Below are 18,736 nucleotides of genomic sequence, written 5' to 3' on the forward strand. Positions count from 1 at the left end.
CTCATTCACTCGCAAGTCGCCGTCGTGGCGTTAGAGAACTTGTGGAGCGGCGGCCGAACAGCCCCACGAGGGGCCTCCCGGCCACCAATGCCATACGCTGATTATTATTATTATCAACTCTGCAACCTGGTGATGTTCTAAAATAATCAAACCTGTCTCGTCGCAATAAATGTGTATTAGTACATGTGTGGTGGTTTTAACAAGTCATTAACATTACTTGACTTTCTGTAAGCAGCACAGTTGGCTCACCTGCCAGTGGGTGCCTACCATTCTCCGGAGTGGCAGCCCTGTAGACGCAGGCTGCCGCCGGCCTCGCAGCAACACACCGGGACAGGCTCCGACACAGCATGGCCGCTACGTCCTGTGGAAACACAAGGCAGGTACAGGAATACAGAGATCGCTAAACAGGTGTAGGGTAGGTTCTGGAGACTCACGCAGTCGTCCACACCCACTGCAAAAACCCATTCCACTCTCCGCCACTACAGCTCCAAGGATCCCTCAGTCATTCCAACAGCAAGTGAGCAAGCCTTTAGCTGTGCACAGTAGAAAATGCTGTATGTAGTGAAATGTATATACACTCCTGGAAATTGAAATAAGAACACCGTGAATTCATTGCCTCAGGAAGGGGAAACTTTATTGACACATTCCTGGGGTCAGATACATCACATGATCACACTGACAGAACCACAGGTACATAGACACAGGCAACAGAGCATGCACAATGTCGGCACTAGTACAGTGTATATCCACCTTTCGCAGCAATGCAGGCTGCTATTCTCCCATGGAGACGATCGTAGAGATGCTGGATGTAGTCCTGTGGAACGGCTTGCCATGTCATTTACACCTGGCGCCTCAGTTGGACCAGCGTTCGTGCTGGACGTGCAGACCGCGTGAGACGACGCTTCATCCAGTCCCAAACATGCTCAATGGGGGACAGATCCGGAGATCTTGCTGGCCAGGGTAGTTGACTTACACCTTCTAGAGCACGTTGGGTGGCACGGGATACATGCGGACGTGCATTGTCCTGTTGGAACAGCAAGTTCCCTTGCCGGTCTAGGAATGGTAGAACGATGGGTTCGGTGACGGTTTGGATGTACCGTGCACTATTCAGTGTCCCCTCGACGATCACCAGTGGTGTACGGCCAGTGTAGGAGATCGCTCCCCACACCATGATGCCGGGTGTTGGCCCTGTGTGCCTCGGTCGTATGCAGTCCTGATTGTGGCGCTCACCTGCACGGCGCCAAACACGCATACGACCATCATTGGCACCAAGGCAGAAGCGACTCTCATCGCTGAAGACGACACGTCTCCATTCGTCCCTCCATTCACGCCTGTCGCGACATCACTGGAGGCGGGCTGCACGATGTTGGGGCGTGAGCGGAAGACGGCCTAACGGTGTGCGGGACCGTAGCCCAGCTTCATGGAGACGGTTGCGAATGGTCCTCGCCGATACCCCAGGAGCAACAGTGTCCCTAATTTGCTGGGAAGTGGCGGTGCGGTCCCCTAAGGCACTGCGTAGGATCCTACGGTCTTGGCGTGCATCCGTGCGTCGCTGCGGTCCGGTCCCAGGTCGACGGGCACGTGCACCTTCCGCCGACCACTGGCGACAACATCGATGTACTGTGGAGACCTCACGCCCCACGTGTTGAGCAATTCGGCGGTACGTCCACCCGGCCTCCCGCATGCCCACTATACGCCCTCGCTCAAAGTCGGTCAACTGCACATACGGTTCACGTCCACGCTGTCGCGGCATGCTACCAGTGCTAAAGACTGCGATGGAGCTCCGTATGCCACGGCAAACTGGCTGACACTGACGGCGGCGGTGCACAAATGCTGCGCAGCTAGCGCCATTCGACGACCAACACCGCGGGTCCTGGTGTGTCCGCTGTGCCGTGCGTGTGATCATTGCTTGTACAGCGCTCTCGCAGTGTCCGGAGCAAGTATGGTGGGTCTGACACGCCGGTGTCAATGTGTTCTTTTTTCCATTTCCAGGAGTGTATATGACCTACAACGAATTGGGAACCTGTGCTGTGTACATCCATGGTCTATGGAGAACTGCTTTTGATAAAAGCACCTATGTGTTTCAGGCGGGATCCCCCGTTTCGTTCGATGCTGAGGGGCTATCCCAGTACAGTTGGAGTTTAGGTGGAGTACCAAGCGGGTTGACTGGGACTTTGGATTGAGGAGGGAGTTCATTTGTGCAAATCCACTGTGCCAGGGTGGCGTAGTGGTCAGCGAAACTTTATACTGAGCAAGTTCCGTATCGAGCGCCGTGCCGGAAGATTATTGTTTATTCCACGTGCCTCAGCGCCGCTTGTGTGAAGTTTTCCTCGCTAGTGTTGTTCTGTCTGCCGAGTGAGTCGTAGCGCTCCGCTGCCCCTTACTGTCTGTTTAGTTTTCGTAGGCGGCCAAGTCATCTTGCATGGTCAATCGGTATTTTGCGGTGGAGTTTTGAACTTCACTCTCACTAACAAGGATTCGGATGAACACGGTAACGGCTGGGTCACCGTTGCTCTTGCACGTGGTCCAAAAGTCGATAAAGTAAAACGGCTAGACAATTTCAATTCACGTGATGTCATCGCTTATCGGACATTTCAGATTTGTGAAGTTTACAACAGAGATGAGGGTTCATCGTATTACATGTCGACTATGCCTTTGGTTCTCAGGACCAGGAATCGTCGTAAAATAAAAGAATCGGAATCTGTCTCAGTGTCGGCGTCGGCCGCTCTGCGATGGCTACCATGGTTTCCACGTGTATTCCAGGAAAAGGTACTGTGAGCTTTACTTTCGGTAAAACAACGCGACACGTGCACCCCGGGTGACTAGAAATCGATTGGCTTATTGATACATTTCATGCGAGCCCTGATCAGGTCCACACCGCTTATTTTGATGCAGACGAGTACGTGTTTTACGTGAAATTTATGGATCCCCTTCACGTTGAAAGATTACTGTCGCGAAATGGTTCTCAAGCACCATTCAAGCATCGCGATGATTCTGTTGGTACGGTTGTCACTCGCAGATGCTGAAATTGGACGCGCGTGGTAGCCGTGCGGTGTTGGGCGGCTCCCCCCGTTGGAGGTTCAAGTCCTCCCTCGGGCATGGGTGTGTGTGTTGTCCATAGCGTAAGTTAGATTAAGTAGTGTGTAGGCTGAGGGACCGATCACCTCAGCCTTTCTAAAGAACATATTGATTCCTTGTGGTAACGTCAAAACCGTCCGCCGTGAACGTTGGTCTACTCAACACAGACTACAGTGTCATAGTGCAATTCGTTCCGTGGAAATGCATGTCAAAAGCAATGTTCCATCACATTTACAAGTGTGTGGTTACCGCGTTCGTGTCATGTATGCTGGTCAAGAGGGAACCTGTTTCCGAAAGTGGACACGTTCGGTCTAATTGCCCGCGGAGGGTTCTTGTATTAAAACTGTGGTGTCACCGCCAGACATCACACTTGCTGGGTGGTAGCTTTTAAATCGGCCGCGGTCCGCTAGTATACGACAGACCCGCGGGTCGCCACTGTCAGTAATTGCAGACCGAGCGCCGCCACACGGCAGGTCTAGAGAGACGTACTAGCATTCGCCCCAGTTGTGTAGCCGACTTAGCGAGCAATGGTTCACTGACACACAGCGCTCTCATTTGCCGAGACGAAAGTTAGCATAGCCTTCAGCTACTGTTGCTACGACCTAGCAAGGCGCCATTACCAGTATAGCTATTGTGATTCTATTATTGTATCGTCAAGAGCGATGTTCTACAAATGTGGATTAAAGGTAAGTATTCCAGAAGCTACGTACTTTTCTTTATAGAATTCATTACGTATCCTGTTTCAGACCTCACGCCAGCCTGCGTGAGCTTATAGCGTGCAACTCGGCCTCCTCTAAAAACAGTGTTGGCAATTCTGCCGACACATCAAAAACCGTCATCAGTGCAGTGTCGCAAATAGACGGCTGCTGATCTTGTTCCTTCCACTCCCGCCGTCCAACCTACTTCTTGCTTTGGATCATAATGAACAAAAAGTTAATTCTGACAATCATGTAGGCGAGCGGTTCTAGGCGCTTCAGTCTGGAACCACGCGACCGCTTCGGTCGCAGGTTCGAATCCTCCCTCGGGCCTGGGTGTGTGTGATGTCCTTAGGTTAGTTAGGTTTAAGTAGTTCTAAGTTCTAGGGGACTGATAACCTCAGATGTTAAGTCCCATAGTGCTCCGAGCCATTTTTTTTTATAATCGTGTAAATTAATTTCCGCCTTTACCTCCGTGACAGGTTCAGAATCCCATTGCCCCCAGTATAGAACCTGTAACGATGACAAACAGACGTCGCACTCAAGAGGGTGGCAGTGAGGATGGTGATGGTGCCTTCTGCGCCAACCTCATCCTCGTCGATTGTCCCCCCTGCTCCTCTCGATGCTATGATACCTCCCGTCTGCGGTAGAGTAACTGGCGAAGAAGTTATCTACAGCATCCCTCCTGCTCGCCAGGTGGTTCCAGAGCTTCCTGTGTGTGGAGAGGGCGCCGAGTCCCCCCCCCCCCCCTTCTTCTCTTCAGTTAGAGTGAGAAGATGCAGTGTCCTCCTGCTCCTTCGTCTTCAGCTGACGAAAGTTTCCTGAATTTGCCGCCTACAGCAACTTCCAACAATAAAATTAGCATTGGCAGTTCCACAGAATGCTTCCGCCTTAGTGACTAGACCTGCATTGCATGACCCTACTTCTGAGGGGCAATAAGCTGTGCCTGTGACCCCTCGCACACCTCCGTCTCCAGAGTCTGTCATGCCACGTAGCCGACAGAAACAGCATATACAACCTGACCGTGCGGTGTCACGTAAGAAATATAAGAAAAAAAGGTTGTGATGGCGGGGATTCTGCTCCCCTGATGTCTGAGTTCTCTGTGGATTCTGCAATGAACCTCGACTCTCAGCTGTCTAACAAATTCTGCGCAGACTTCCACTTCCCGTACATCCCTGTACAGCTGTGATCGAGGACCCAAGCCTACACATTGCTTTCCTTAAATATTAGTGTGGAATCAGAACTGTGATTGGCTTCACTGCGTCAGTTCATTTATGATTCATGAGTGGACGTAATCTTCTCACAGGAGGTGTTATTCAAGCATTTTTCCTTAGCTGGTTTTCGTATGATCTTTAATGTAGCACCCGAATTTTCTACGGTGACAGCGTTATTTTTTCGCGAAGGCATTCCTACTGCTCAGGTGGAAATGTTCTGGGGCACAGGTTGTCAACGTTTTAATCTTAGACCGCTACGGTCGCAGGTTCGAATCCTGCCTCGGGCATGGATGTGTGTGATGTCCTTAGGTTAGTTAGGTTTAAGTACTAAGTTCTAGGGGACTGATGACCTCAGAAGTTAAGTCCCCTAGTGCTCAGAGCCATTTGAACCATTTTTTTAATCTTACCGTGGTTCTTTTATATGCTCCTTCTTACTCTGGTCGCGCAGTAGATCGTTCGCGTCTTTATGAAGAGGATATTGTTTATCTGTTGTACAATTTTGGTAAACATTTTTGGAGTACAGTGATGAATAGATTATTATACTTTGACTAAAGTTCAGTCTTGATCACACCATTTATATTTCAATGACATAGGTAACCTGTTTCTATTATTTTTACATAACCATCATCAGACCCATGGTTTTAGCCCGCATCTCGTGGTCGTGCGGTAGCGTTCTCGCTTCCCACGCCCGGGTTCCCGGGTTCGATTCCCGGCGGGGTCAGGGATTTTCTCTGCCTCGTGATGGCTGGGTGTTGTGTGCTGTCCTTAGGTTAGTTAGGTTTAAGTAGTTCTAGGTTCTAGGGGACTGATGACCATAGCTGTTAAGTCCCATAGTGCTCAGAGCCATTTGAACCTCCCATCAGACCCATGGCTCCCTTAGGACGGTAGGCGGAGTTCTCCTCAGCTGTTACGAAGTCAACTGATCAGTTGACTTCGTAGCAGCTGAGGAGAGCTCCGCCTACCATCCTAAGGGAGCCATGGGTCTGATGATGGTTATGTAAAAATAACCGAAACCGGTTACCTATGTCATTGAAACATAAATGGTGTGATCAAGACTGAACTTTAGTCAAAATATAAGTTTATCTGTTGCATAAGAGGCGTTCGGATATTCTGTTGGGCGGTGATTTTGACTGTGTGTTGCGCCCTGCAGATCAATCTCCAAATTTTAATTTCTGTCGCGAATTACAGGAACTGGTCCGCTCCTTACGGCTGCAAGATGTCTGGATATGTAAATACTCGACATTAGTTAAATTTACCTACTTTACTGCGACTTTTAATAGCAGATTAGATAGATTTTTCTTGCCAGACGCGATTGTATTCTTAATGTTGAAAGCATCTCAGCTTCCTTTACGGATCACTGTGCTGTGAGTACAACCCTGAATCTAGAACGGCAATCAGTCAAATCGTTTCGCACTCCGCGGATGTTAAACGCCGCTCACCTAGCTGATCCCTCTCTCGATGACCTGGTGCGAGTCGTGTGGGAGCGTACTCCACAGTCCACTGGGAATTACTCTTCCATCCCTGACTGGTGGACACAGCTGGCAAAACCGAGGCTCAGGCAAACTTTGATACATCCCTGTGCTGCCAAAGCGCGAGACTTTCGGAGAACTTACGAATATTACTATCCCATCCTGCGTGAACTTTATGATGCTGCGGATCAAGCCCCTCTGTGAATTGCGGATGTTAGGAGTGTAAAGGCGAAATTGTTTACCTTGAAAAGAATACAAACCACGATCATTGGTGACGGAAGACCTGACTTCCTTATATCATTTGCTTCGGCATCAGACCCATCGTCCACGCGCCTGTATTCATTCTCTCACGACAAATAATGGACGTATCGTATGGGAGCAGGTTGATAAAGTGCGTGTCTTACACCAATACTATGTAGACATCTACGACATCGATGAGTCCAGTGCAACCTTTTACGACACACTAGTCAGCATCTCGGAAACGGCACTTACACCTGAACGTAATGGAACGCTCTTAGCTGCATTTCAGCCTGAGGAAGTTTACAAACTTATTGTGGGATCGCCTTCCGAAAAGTCTCCCGGTCGGGATGGATTTCCCAAGGAATTTTACGCGCGCTTTTGGCCGTTGTTGGGTCCTACCTTTAAGTCTCTTTTGAATGAAGTGTTACGGGGTAGAGTTGTGCCGACCTCGTTCAAAGGGAAAAATTGTTTTAATCCCGAAACGCCCTGGACCGGCTTCCCCTGATAGCTTTCGGCCAATTTGATTATAAGACTGCGGCGAGGGTAGTTAATAGTAGGACGTCGGCTCTGATGCAGATGATTGTTGCAAAACATCAAGGCTGCGTACCTGGTCGTATCATTCTTACCCCTATAGTTGAATGTCGTGATGTGGTTCGGTTGCTGCTGTACCGTCCTTGTGCCCTTGCTTTCCTAGACTTTGATAAGGTATTTCATCGTCTTAATCATGACGTTTTTGTGGTGTCACCGCCAGACACCAAACTTGCTAGGTGGTAGCCTTTAAATCGGCCGCGGTCCGGTAGTATACGTCGGACCCGCGTGTCGCCACTATCAGTGATTGCAGACCGAGCGCCGCCACACGGCAGGTCTAGAGAGACTTCCTAGCACTCGCCCCAGTTGTACAGCCGACTTTGCTAGCGATGGTTCACTGCCTACTTACGCTCTCATTTGCCGAGACGATAGTTTAGCATAGCCTTCAGCTACGTCATTTGCTACGACCTAGCAAGGCGGCATTATCAGTTACTACTGATATTGTGAATAATGTACCGTCAAGACCGACGTTCATCATTAATGGATTAAAGTTAAGTATTCCACCAGCTACGTCCGTTTTTCTAAATTCTAATTTCCTTGTCATGTTCCAGACCTCACGCCAGCCTGCGTGAGCTAAAATGCGTGCATTTCGGCCTCCTTTAGTAAAACGGTGTTGGCTCTCTTGCCAACCACAACAGTTTTGCTTCGGATTCTGGAGGCAGTTGATTCCACTGTTGACACACGGCAAGTGCTCTCAAATCTATTTACGGGTATTTCATCTTCAGTAGTTGTTAATGGCCAACTGACGCCCCCGATAAATATCTGCAAAGGAGTGCCTCAATGAAGCCCGCTGTCAATGACTTTGTTTGTGCTGTCTCTAGAGCCCCTACTTCGGATGCTAGCATCCCAGCTGAAAGGTCGGACACTTTCCGGAGAGACTATACCTCTTCGTGCATACGCGGATGACGTGATGGTTCTACTCCGCAATTCGGCGGAGATACCTCCACTGAGCTGACAAGTGGAGAATTATCGCACAATCAGCTTAACAGCTCATGCATCGAAGCTGCTTACAAGAATAATATACAGAAGAATGGAAAAGAAAATTGAGAATGCGCTAGGTGACGATCAGTTTGGCTTTAGGAAAAGTAAAGGGACGAGAGAGGCAATTCTGACGTTACGGCTAATAATGGAAGCAAGACTAAAGAAAAATCAAGACACTTTCATAGGATTTGTTGACCTGGAAAAAGCGTTCGACAATATAAAATGGTGCAAGCTGTTCGAGATTCTGAAAAAAGTAGGGGTAAGCTATAGGGAGAGACGGGTCATATACAATATGTACAACAACCAAGAGGGAATAATAATAGTGGACGATCAAGAACGAAGTGCTCGTATTAAGAAGGGTGTAAGACAAGGCTGTAGCCTTTCGCCCCTACTCTTCAATCTGTACATCGAGGAAGCAATGATGGAAATTAAAGAAAGGTTCAGGAGTGGAATTAAAATACAAGGTGAAAGGATATCAATGATACGATTCGCTGATGACATTGCTATCCTGAGTGAAAGTGAAGAAGAATTAAATAATCTGCTGAACGGAATGAGCCGGTCAGAGTGGCCGAGCGGTTGAAGGCGCTACAGTCTGGAACCGCACGACCGCTACGGTCGCAGGTTTGAATCCTGCCTCGGGCATGGATGTGTGTGACGTCCTTAGGTTAGTTAGGTTTAAGTAGTTCTAAGTTGTAGGGGACTTATGACCACAGCAGTTGAGTCCCATAGTGCTCAGAGCCATTTGAACCTGAACGGAATGAACAGTCTGATCAGTACACAGTATGGTTTGAGAGTAAATCGGAGAAAGATGAAGGTAATGAGAAGTAGTAGAAATGAGAACAGCGAGAAACTTAACATCAGGATTGATGGTCACGAAATCAATGAAGTTAAGGAATTCTGCTACCTAGGCAGTAAAATAACCAATGACGGACGGAGCAAGGAGGACATCAAAAGCAGACTCGCTATGGCAAAAAAGGCATCTCTGGCCAAGAGAATTCTACTAATATCAAATACCGGCCTTAATTTGAGGAAGAAATTTCCGAGGACGTACGTCTGGAGTACAGCATTGTATGGTAGTGAAACATGGACTGTGGGAAAACCGGAACAGAAGAGAATCGAAGCATTTAAGATGTGGTGCTATCGACGAATGTTGAAAATTAGGTGGACTGATAAGGTAAGGAATAAGGAGGTTCTACGCAGAATCGGAGAGGAAAGCGATATGGGGAAAACACTGATAAGGAGAAGGGACAGGATGATAGGACATCTGCTAAGACATGAGGGAATGACTTCCTTGGTACTAGAGGGAGCTGTAGAGGGCAAAAACTGTAGAGGAAGACAGATATTGGAATACGTCAAGCAAATAATTGAGGACGTAGGTTGCAAGTGCTACTCTGAGATGAAGAGGTTAGCACAGGAAAGGAATTCGTGGCGGGCCGCATCAAACCAGTCAGTAGACTGATGACAAAAAAAAAAAACCTCCACTGAAGGCTGTAATCGATGATTATTGTCGGAGTTCAGGTGCCGTACTTAATGAAGGTAAATGGAGGTTTCTTACTTTGCGAGGTTTTGATGACGCCGTTGTTCCATGGGCTACTGCGGTGGATCGGTATACGTCGCTCGGTATCATACTGGTCGTTGTTCACTCATAATGGCGACGCTCAACTGGAAATATGTTACGGAGAAAAATCAGGGATGGACACTAGAAGATGAAAGGTGCTCTCTTACTCTGCTCCAGGAAGTACGAACACTGGATACATATGTCTTATGCTAAATATCTGGCCCAAGTTTATCCGCTTCCCTCGATGATGGCAAAGAAACTGCAGCAATTGTTTGGTAGTTTCTTATGGAAAATACATAATTTCGCTAACGTTATGAGGTCGTCACGAAGCCTCATTCCTCTGCGGGGCTGGGCCTGGCTGACATACGAAGGCAGGCGCAGATGCTATGTATGCGACGTACTGTTTTGATGACGACTCAAGAAACTCACACGTTCTCGTCTCGTTTATTCTCTGTTGGCCGCATAAATTACAAGTTAAAACACATTCGTGACTTCTATCTTGCGGTGAGCTATTTAGGGGCTGACATATTATGGAGACCCGCTCTCGCCATGAAATTCCTACAGGCTCGTTGAAAAGCAGTCACTTGCCAGTACCTCGTTGAGAGGATCGCCGCGAACACACTGGACTATAATTTTGTGCAGTATCAGTCTTCAGATTTTGCCGGTGCGCGGTATAAGGTAGTAAATGACTTGATTCCAACGAACGAGCGACTTTTCCGCATTGGACTTAGCTTCTCGGATTTATGTAGTCGTTGTACGTCTACAGATACGATACGACATCGCTTTACTTGTGGATCAGGACACAATTGGCCTTCCTTACTCGATCTTCTGAGACTTTATAAAGTACGGACATCATATTGTGCTCAGATTCTCCCTACTTTTCACAGTCGAAAATCCATACCGTTATGTGGTTGCCGGGACACTTCGTTCATTATGTTGTAGAAGGCGAGTGGGAAGATCACATAAACTTCACGCAGTACATGATCACGGCCTATCGAACATGCTTGCGAATGCCTCGATATTGAGACCTCTTCGCCACCGTGTTGAATCTTGTTTCCCGTTGGCAAGGTGTTGGTTAATTTCATTTTTATGATGATCTGTGTTTTCTTTGGTGTGTATGTTTCCCATCTGGTTTGCTTCGGCTTGTTCTCTCCTGGTTTACCTGCTCGTTTTGTTTTGTGTTATATTGTACAATGTGTATATATGAAGTATATATAGACAGGATCGTATACAATACTTGAAATCAGCTTTGAATTTTTCTTAGTTCGCTATTTCGAATACAACGTTTCACGACCCGTGTTGAAACAGGGACCAAGGAAAAAAAGTGAGATATCTGGCTTCGAATCCGAGCCTTGGTACGGATCTTCATTCATCGCTTCAGTTTGCATATATACGTACAGTGTTACTTTTCTTTGATTAGTGTTTTGCATGTTGTTTGTGTTATCACCCGGAATATGTCACTAGGTTTAACGGCAAGATGCGTCTTTTCTGTGAAAACACAGCTACTTGCAGGTCATTTACATTACTAAATATTTTTTTTATTTTAATCTTGATCAACAACAAAAATTCTTTGAATGTAACCAGACCACATACAGATATCATGCGGTCGGAGTATGATGTGCAGTAAATGGAATTGTTCGCCAGGAATGACATGAATTTGTTTCGAAAATTTTCATAATCTACCAGGAATCTCTCGAGGAACGCTGTCAAAAAATTTTAAGGCTGCTTACTTGCTCCTTTCTACGTAAGAGTAACGTTAAGTTGAGAACAATGGATTGAACATAGTGTCTGAAGCTGTTGTTAGTAAGGTTCAGTTCTTAAACATTTACCTACATGAAGTTCGAGATGCAAACAGGTATTGTCCTTTCTGCACGTTTCTGTGCAATAAATACTTCGTGTCTACGCATGGAATTTCTCCAGAGAGTGATTCCATATAAAATTAAGTATGAAATTAAGCTGATTTTCTAATGCTACCATCGTGAAAATCAGTAATTACACACAGAGAAAACGCTGCGGAATGAAACTGTTGGAGAAGAACTGGAATATGTGATTTCGAACTGTAGTTCTAATCTCTGTGCACACCTTTTCGGATAAAGAACATTTTGTGGTGTCACCGCCAGACACCACACTTGCTAGGTGGTAGCCCTTAAATCGGCCGCGGTCCGTTAGTATACGTCGGACCCGCGTGTCGCCACTATCAGTGATTGCAGACCGAGCGCCGCCACACGGCAGGTCTAGAGAGACTTCCTAGCACTCGCCCCAGTTGTACAGCCGACTTTGCTAGCGACGTTTCACTGACGACATACGCTCTCATTTCCCGAGACGATAGTTAGCATAGCCTTCAGCTACGTCATTTGCTACGACCTAGCAAGACGCCATTACCAGTTACTATTGATACTGAATAATGTACAGTCAAGAGCGAGGTTCGCCAGTTATGGATTAAAGTTAACTATTCCACCAGCTACGTCAGTTTTTTCTAAAGTCTAATTTCCTTGTCCTGTTCCAGACCTCACGCCAGCCTGCGTGAGCTAAAACGCGTGCCTTTCGGCTTCCTCTAGTAACCCGGTGTTGGCTCTCCTGCCAACCCACAACACATTTTATATTACATTCCTCCATGTTGTGTTGTTATTTATGAAGGTATACCTGTAGAACCGAATGAAGTCTATTATTTTTTACCGAAGTGTAAGACCATTTACCGAGAACCAATCCATAATTTTCCTTCAATTATTGCAATTTTTTTAGGCTCTATTTCTGCTTTAGTAGTATAATATGGAAGGAAATCTACATATACAGCAACAGGAGTGCTTTCAGAATTGATCCCTATGAAGCACCAGTAGTAACTGATGCACCATAAGAAGAAAATTCATCGTGAGAACTGCACTAGCTTTCTAAAAAATCAGTTAAATACGAAGTGAACAGCTTAATCACTGTCATACTAGCGTACCTCACAAGGCAGCCACATTGTGCGTTCATTATTAAAACATTCATGCTCACTAACTGGAAATAGCTGCAAACGAAAAATGTGGAATTTCAATTTCCGAGTGGAAAGACTGCTGTAATACTGGGACTCGCTGAAAGAACAAATACACTGAAAGATAAAAAAGTACTTGTACAGACAAATAAACAATTGTTGTTGTTGTTGTTGTTGTTGTGGTCTTCAGTCCTGAGACTGGTTTGAGGCAGCTCTCCATGCTACTCTATCCTGTGCAAGCTTCTTCATCTCCCAGTACCTACTGCAGCCTACATCCTTCTGAATCTGCTTAGTGTATTCATCTCTTGGTCTCCCTCTACGATTTTTACTCTCCACGCTGCCCTCCAATACTAAATTAGTGATCCCTTGATGCCTCGGGACATGTCCTACCAACCGATCCCTTCTTCTAGTCAAGTTGTGCCACAAACTCCTCCTCTTCCCAATTCTATTCAATACCTCCTCATTAGTTATGTGATCCACCCATCTAATCTTCAGCATTCTTCTGTAGCACCAGAAATTGTAAACAATTACAATTTCATAAAAGTTGGATGATTTACTCGGGAGGAAGAAATTCAAAAAAGTCAATAACGCACTAGTCGACATTTGGCACTTTTGCAAGCAGTTACGCGACGTGCATTGATTGACTGAGTCGTGTGATGGTCTCCTGAGGAATATCGTGCCAAATTCTGTCCAATTGTAGGATTTTATCGTCAGAATCCCGAGCTTGTTGGAGGTCCCTTCCCATATTGTTCCCAAACGTTCTCAACTGGTGAGATTCGGCGACCTAGATGGCCAAGGTAGGGTTTGGCAAGATGAAGACAAGCTGTAGGAAGTCTTGACGTGTGTAGAGGCTATTATCTTGCTGGAATATAAGCCCGGGATGGCTTGCTACGGAGGGCAACAAAATGGGTCGTAGAATATCGCCGACGTAGCGCTGTGCTGTTAGGGTGCCGTGAATGACAACCAAAGGGTTCTTGCTATTTTATTATTATTTAGCGTATGGCATTTAGACACAATTGTTATTACAATCAATATGCAAAATTGTAATAATTTGGCATTAGATATTCTTACAGTTATTACAATAGTTATACAGAATTATACAAAATTATACAAAATTACACATAATACACATGTTACTGTAGTTATACAAGGTTATAGTAGTTTGGAAGTAATTACAAACAAACATCTAATGAGTTAATATATGCAATTGATTCTGGAGTCGCCATCAGGAAATCTTCTGGAGTCCCATCATAGGCTGTCCTGGGGCAGTCTTCTATTATGTGCTGGATAGTTTGATTTTCTCCACATTGACATAGCGGCGATTCTGTCATGCCCCACTGGTAGAGGGAATAGGCGCATCTGCCATGTTTAGTTCTAATTCTGTTTAAAGTTGCCCAGGTTTTGCGTGATAAGTCAAAACCTGGAGGCTTCTGGGAGATACATGGAAGTTTGCTGATGTTCTTTAAGGACCATTCTTAGTGCCAGGCGCTGGTTATGTTGAATTCTTCCTCTGTTGCAGATGTGGCTATTGCGGTTCTGATGGGTGACCTTCTGGAGCGGAGGCGGATTTGGGTGGCATCTTCAAAATTCTCACGGATGGGTAGATTCCGATTGCTCATTATCTTTTTGTACTCTCTTATAAGAGCGTTTGTGCGGCGTAGGTTAGGGGGTGGTATGTGGCTTAGTACTGGGAGCCATTCCACGGGTGTAGTCTTTATTACACCAGCGATCATTCTCATTGTGTTATTGAGCTGTGCATCGATTCTATGGGTGTGGGGGCTGTTTAGCCATACCGGCGCACAATATTCGGCAGCTGAGAAGACGAGACTTAAGGCTGATGTCCGTAACGTAGTAGCTGCCGCTCCCCATGTCGTTCCACAGAGCTTCTGTATAATGTTATTCCTTGTTTTTAGTTTCTCTGCTGTTTTCATTAGGTGACCTTTGAAAGAGAGTGTTCTATCGAGGGTCACACCTAGGTACTTTGGGGTTTTATTGTGGGTAAGCCATGTAGTCTCGAATTTTATTCTGAGATCCCTCTTAGCCGCTTTATTGTATAGGTGAAAACATGATACTTCTGTTTTGTTGGCGTTAGGTTGCAGGTGCCATTTTCGGAAATATTCTCCCATCTTCTCCAAGTCAGCTGTTAGGGTCTCCTCTGCCCCTTCAAATGACTGACTTCTCGTTGCAAGGACCCAGTCATCGGCGTAGCCAAACTTCTTTGATCTTGTTTCCGGTATGTCTGCAATGTAGAGATTGAAGAGGAGTGGTGCAAGCACCGATCCTTGAGGTAGGCCATTTTTTAATTTCCTCGGTGAACTAATATCTGAACCCATGGTGACTTGGATCGTTCTGTCATTCAGCATGTTGTTTAGTAGGCGAGCTGTTAGTTTACATGGGATTATGCGGAGGAACTTACAAATCATGCCTTCTCTCCAGACTGTGTCGTAGGCAGCTGACAGGTCTATGAATGCTGCAGTGGTTTTAAGCTTTCTTTGGAACCCAGCTTCAATGTACGTCGTGAGTGAGAGAACTTGATCGACACAACTGCGGTTTGGTCTGAAACCTGCTTGTTCGATTGGTATAGCATTGAGTATTTTCTGGCAGATTCTATTGTAGATGAGCCTTCTTGCTATGAAAGGAAATGACACCCAATACTGTCGGCCAGCCAGGCTGGTACCCACCACTGTGCTGGACACCTCCACACACGCCTTCAACCTGTAATCTCCTTGACTGGTGTAGAATTGTCTTCAGTGACGATTCCCACTTCGAACTGAGCTCTGATGCCCAGCGAAGACGGGGCCTCCGCCACGCAAAGAAAATGCGCTCACTCCTGGTCTCGGGCCAAATGTCGAGCGACAGCCAGGCTATACACCACCACTGTCCGTCTTCGCTGGGCATCAGAGCTCAATTCGAAGTGGGAATCGTCACTGAAGACAATTCTACACCAGTCAGGGAGATTACAGGTTGAAGGCGTGTGTGGAGGTGTCCAGCACAGTGGTGGGTACCAAGCTGGCTGTGGCCCCCCATACGGCCGACAGTATTGGGTGCCATTTCCTTTCATAGCAGGAACCCTCTGGTTGTCATTCACGGCACCCTAACAGCACAGCGCTACGTCGGCGATATTCCGCAGCATCCTTACAGCGCAGCGGATTGTCGGCGTTATTCTACGCTCGTTTCTCTTTTTTCCCTTCTTGGCGAGCCATCCGGAGGCTACATTTTAGGAAAATAATGCCCGCCCGGTAAAGGCGACAGTTTCTACTGCTCGTCTTCGTGCTTGCCGAATTCTGCCTTGGCCAGCAAGATCGCAGGACGTCTCCTCAGCCGAGACCTTTTGGAGGGTTATGGGCAGGGCCATCCAACCAGGTCGGGAATTTGGCGATCTAAGACGCCAATTGGACAGAATTTGGCACGATATCCCTCAGGAGGAAATATAACAACTATATCAGTCAATGCCAAGTCGAACAACTTATTGATCAATTTGTCAATAACCCATTATTTTGTATGAAACTACAACCGTTTGTTTGTCTGGACATTTACAAGATATGTACCGATTTCCGCCGCATTCGGATAATTCCTTCGCGTTGTTGTTTTTATTTTTTTAAGTGTTTCATTCGACTAAAAATCTAAAAATTAAACAGCTTCTAAACCCTTCTTCTACGGATTATTCTTAGAAGCTGTTACAAGTTCGAGACCTTCTATTTAAAAAACCATTATTTGCGTGTTCCACTAGTGTATTTTCACACTGACGGGTCTGAGGTTCCAAATATCGCCAGCGCGGAAGATATATAATTCCTTTTGTTGAAATTCTTGTTCATTCTATTCTGTCAGAGCTTGCTACCCGTTTGCCGACGGACGTCCATAAAGGAAATGTAACTGCCGTGTGGCTAGGGCATCCAGTCAGGCAGACTGTTCACCTGGTGCAAGTCTTTCGAGTTGGCGCCACGTCGGCGACTTGCGTGTCGATGGGGATGAAATTATCACGATAAGGACAACATGACACCAAGTCCCTGAGCGGAAAAAATCTCCGACCAAGGCGAGAATCCAACCCGGGCCGTTAGGTATGGTTCAAATGGCTCTGAGCACTATGGGACTTAACAAAAATGGCTCTGAGCACTATGGGACTTAACAAAAATGGCTCTGAGCACTATGGGACTCAACATCTTAGGTCATAAGTCCCCTAGAACTTAGAACTACTTAAACCTATCTAACCTAAGGACAGCACACACACCCATGCCCGAGGCAGGATTCGAACCTGCGACCGTAGCAGTCCCGCGGTTCCGAACTGCAGCGCCAGAACCGCTAGACCACCGCGGCCGGCGGGACTTAACATCTGTCGTCATCAGTCCCCTAGAACTTAGAAATACGTAAACCTAACTAACCTAAGGACAGCACACACATCCATGCCCGAGGCAGGATTCGAACCTGCGACCGTAGCAGAAGCGCGGTTCCGGACTGAAGCACCTAGAACCGCTCGGCCACAGCGACCGGCTGGAGTACTGACCAGACAGGACTGACGGAGGAAACAGATCCAAAGAATGGAATCAGGTTTCTTCACGGGTTCGTTCACTAGGAGCGAGAGCAGCTCGGAGCAGATGCCAATCCAACTACTAGACAAGCGTCGTTCATCACAACAAAAAAAAACGATATATTACTTTCATCCGCGTATATCTCCTGAAAATACCGCGTAGGCAACATCAGAGACATGCGAGACCGCACGAAGTCTTATCAGTAGTCGTTCTTCCCGCGGTCCATTCGCGACTGGAACAAGAAAGGGGGAACGTTTCAGCGGGACACACAGTATCCTTCGTCACATACCACACGCGGAGTGGAGATGTACATGTACACTGGCGTGCAAAACAAGGGCGAGAGTAAATTTCGCTTGATGTGTGACTTCCAAGTAACAACGTTCAATAAAACTTGGTCCATACGTAGAAAGTATTGCTACAGTACAGTACAGAAAATAACTCAAAGAATATGTAATGAAACGAACGGAAGTCACCACGGTTTATGACGGCCGCTTAGACATTACGAAGGACTCGACGTGTTTCTTAATGCGGCGTTTCTTGGCAGGGCGTGTAATCACCAAAGGTGGCAATGCGTGCTCTGTAAAGTCCTCCTATGCTGGCCAAAAGGTTGGTAAGGACTTCTTGTGGTAGGCTATTACAGTCCTCCACCAGCGCGGTTGACTGGTGCACGTGCACATCGTCTTGTTCCAATACGCACCCCACACGTACCCCACGGGATTTAATTTGCGGTAATGGACCGACCAGCCGGTGTCCTATCGTTCCGAAAGCTCCTCCGCCATTGCAATTCGATGTAGTATACGTATTGTAATCTAGAAGAATGGAGTCAGTACCAAATGAACCCCTGAAAGGTGCAGATGGAGAAAGAGTGCAGTTGACTGAGTGTATCCTGTTCAAAGATTTGGAGGTCAGTACTGCCATGTAACATTATGCCTCCCTACGCCATGACACTTGGGCCACCGTAACGGTCGTGTACGATAATGTTCCTGGATGCATCACATGTTCCCACATCTCGCCATACGAGGGCACGTGCATCTGCTCTCATACGAGAAGAGCACGCGATCCCAGCCCCTATGCTCTTGGCACTATCACAAGCGATACAGCAGATGCGCAGGTGTCAACGGAACGCTGTGTACTGGTCATCTGGCAAAGAAGCCACACCCCCATGCAGTCTCCGTGCCACTGTCGAGCACGAGACTGCATGCCTCGAAGTCTTGTCACAACTGCATGCGTCGATTTTCGTGGGTCCATAATGTCATATGGGATTATTTTTTGGGGTAATTCATCAAGCCAAGCTAAAGTTTTCCGGGCACAAAAACGTGCAGTAAGAATTGTATGTGGTGTGAACTCAAGAACATCCTGCAGAAGCCTGTTTAGGGAACTAGGGATACTAACTACAGCTTCCCAATATATTTATTC

General features: G+C 46.8%; 1 protein-coding gene across 4 annotated transcripts in view; it reads right to left on the bottom strand.

Moving 5' to 3' along the window:
- Positions 1–18,736, bottom strand: part of LOC126106401 (uncharacterized) — a 294,375-nt gene that overhangs the window by 179,563 nt on the left and 96,076 nt on the right. For 2 of the 4 annotated variants that reach the window (XM_049912671.1, XM_049912672.1), the window contains exon 2: positions 268–361. In XM_049912671.1, coding sequence (XP_049768628.1) covers positions 268–349 — 82 coding nt within the window. In that variant the 5' untranslated portion in view covers positions 350–361. Of the gene's footprint in view, positions 1–249; positions 362–18,736 lie in introns of all 4 variants that reach the window. The other 2 variants (XM_049912669.1, XM_049912670.1) reach the window with 1 other exon arrangement.

This window comes from Schistocerca cancellata, chromosome 10, assembly GCF_023864275.1.
Source record: "Schistocerca cancellata isolate TAMUIC-IGC-003103 chromosome 10, iqSchCanc2.1, whole genome shotgun sequence".
NCBI classification, from domain to species: Eukaryota; Metazoa; Arthropoda; class Insecta; order Orthoptera; family Acrididae; genus Schistocerca; species Schistocerca cancellata.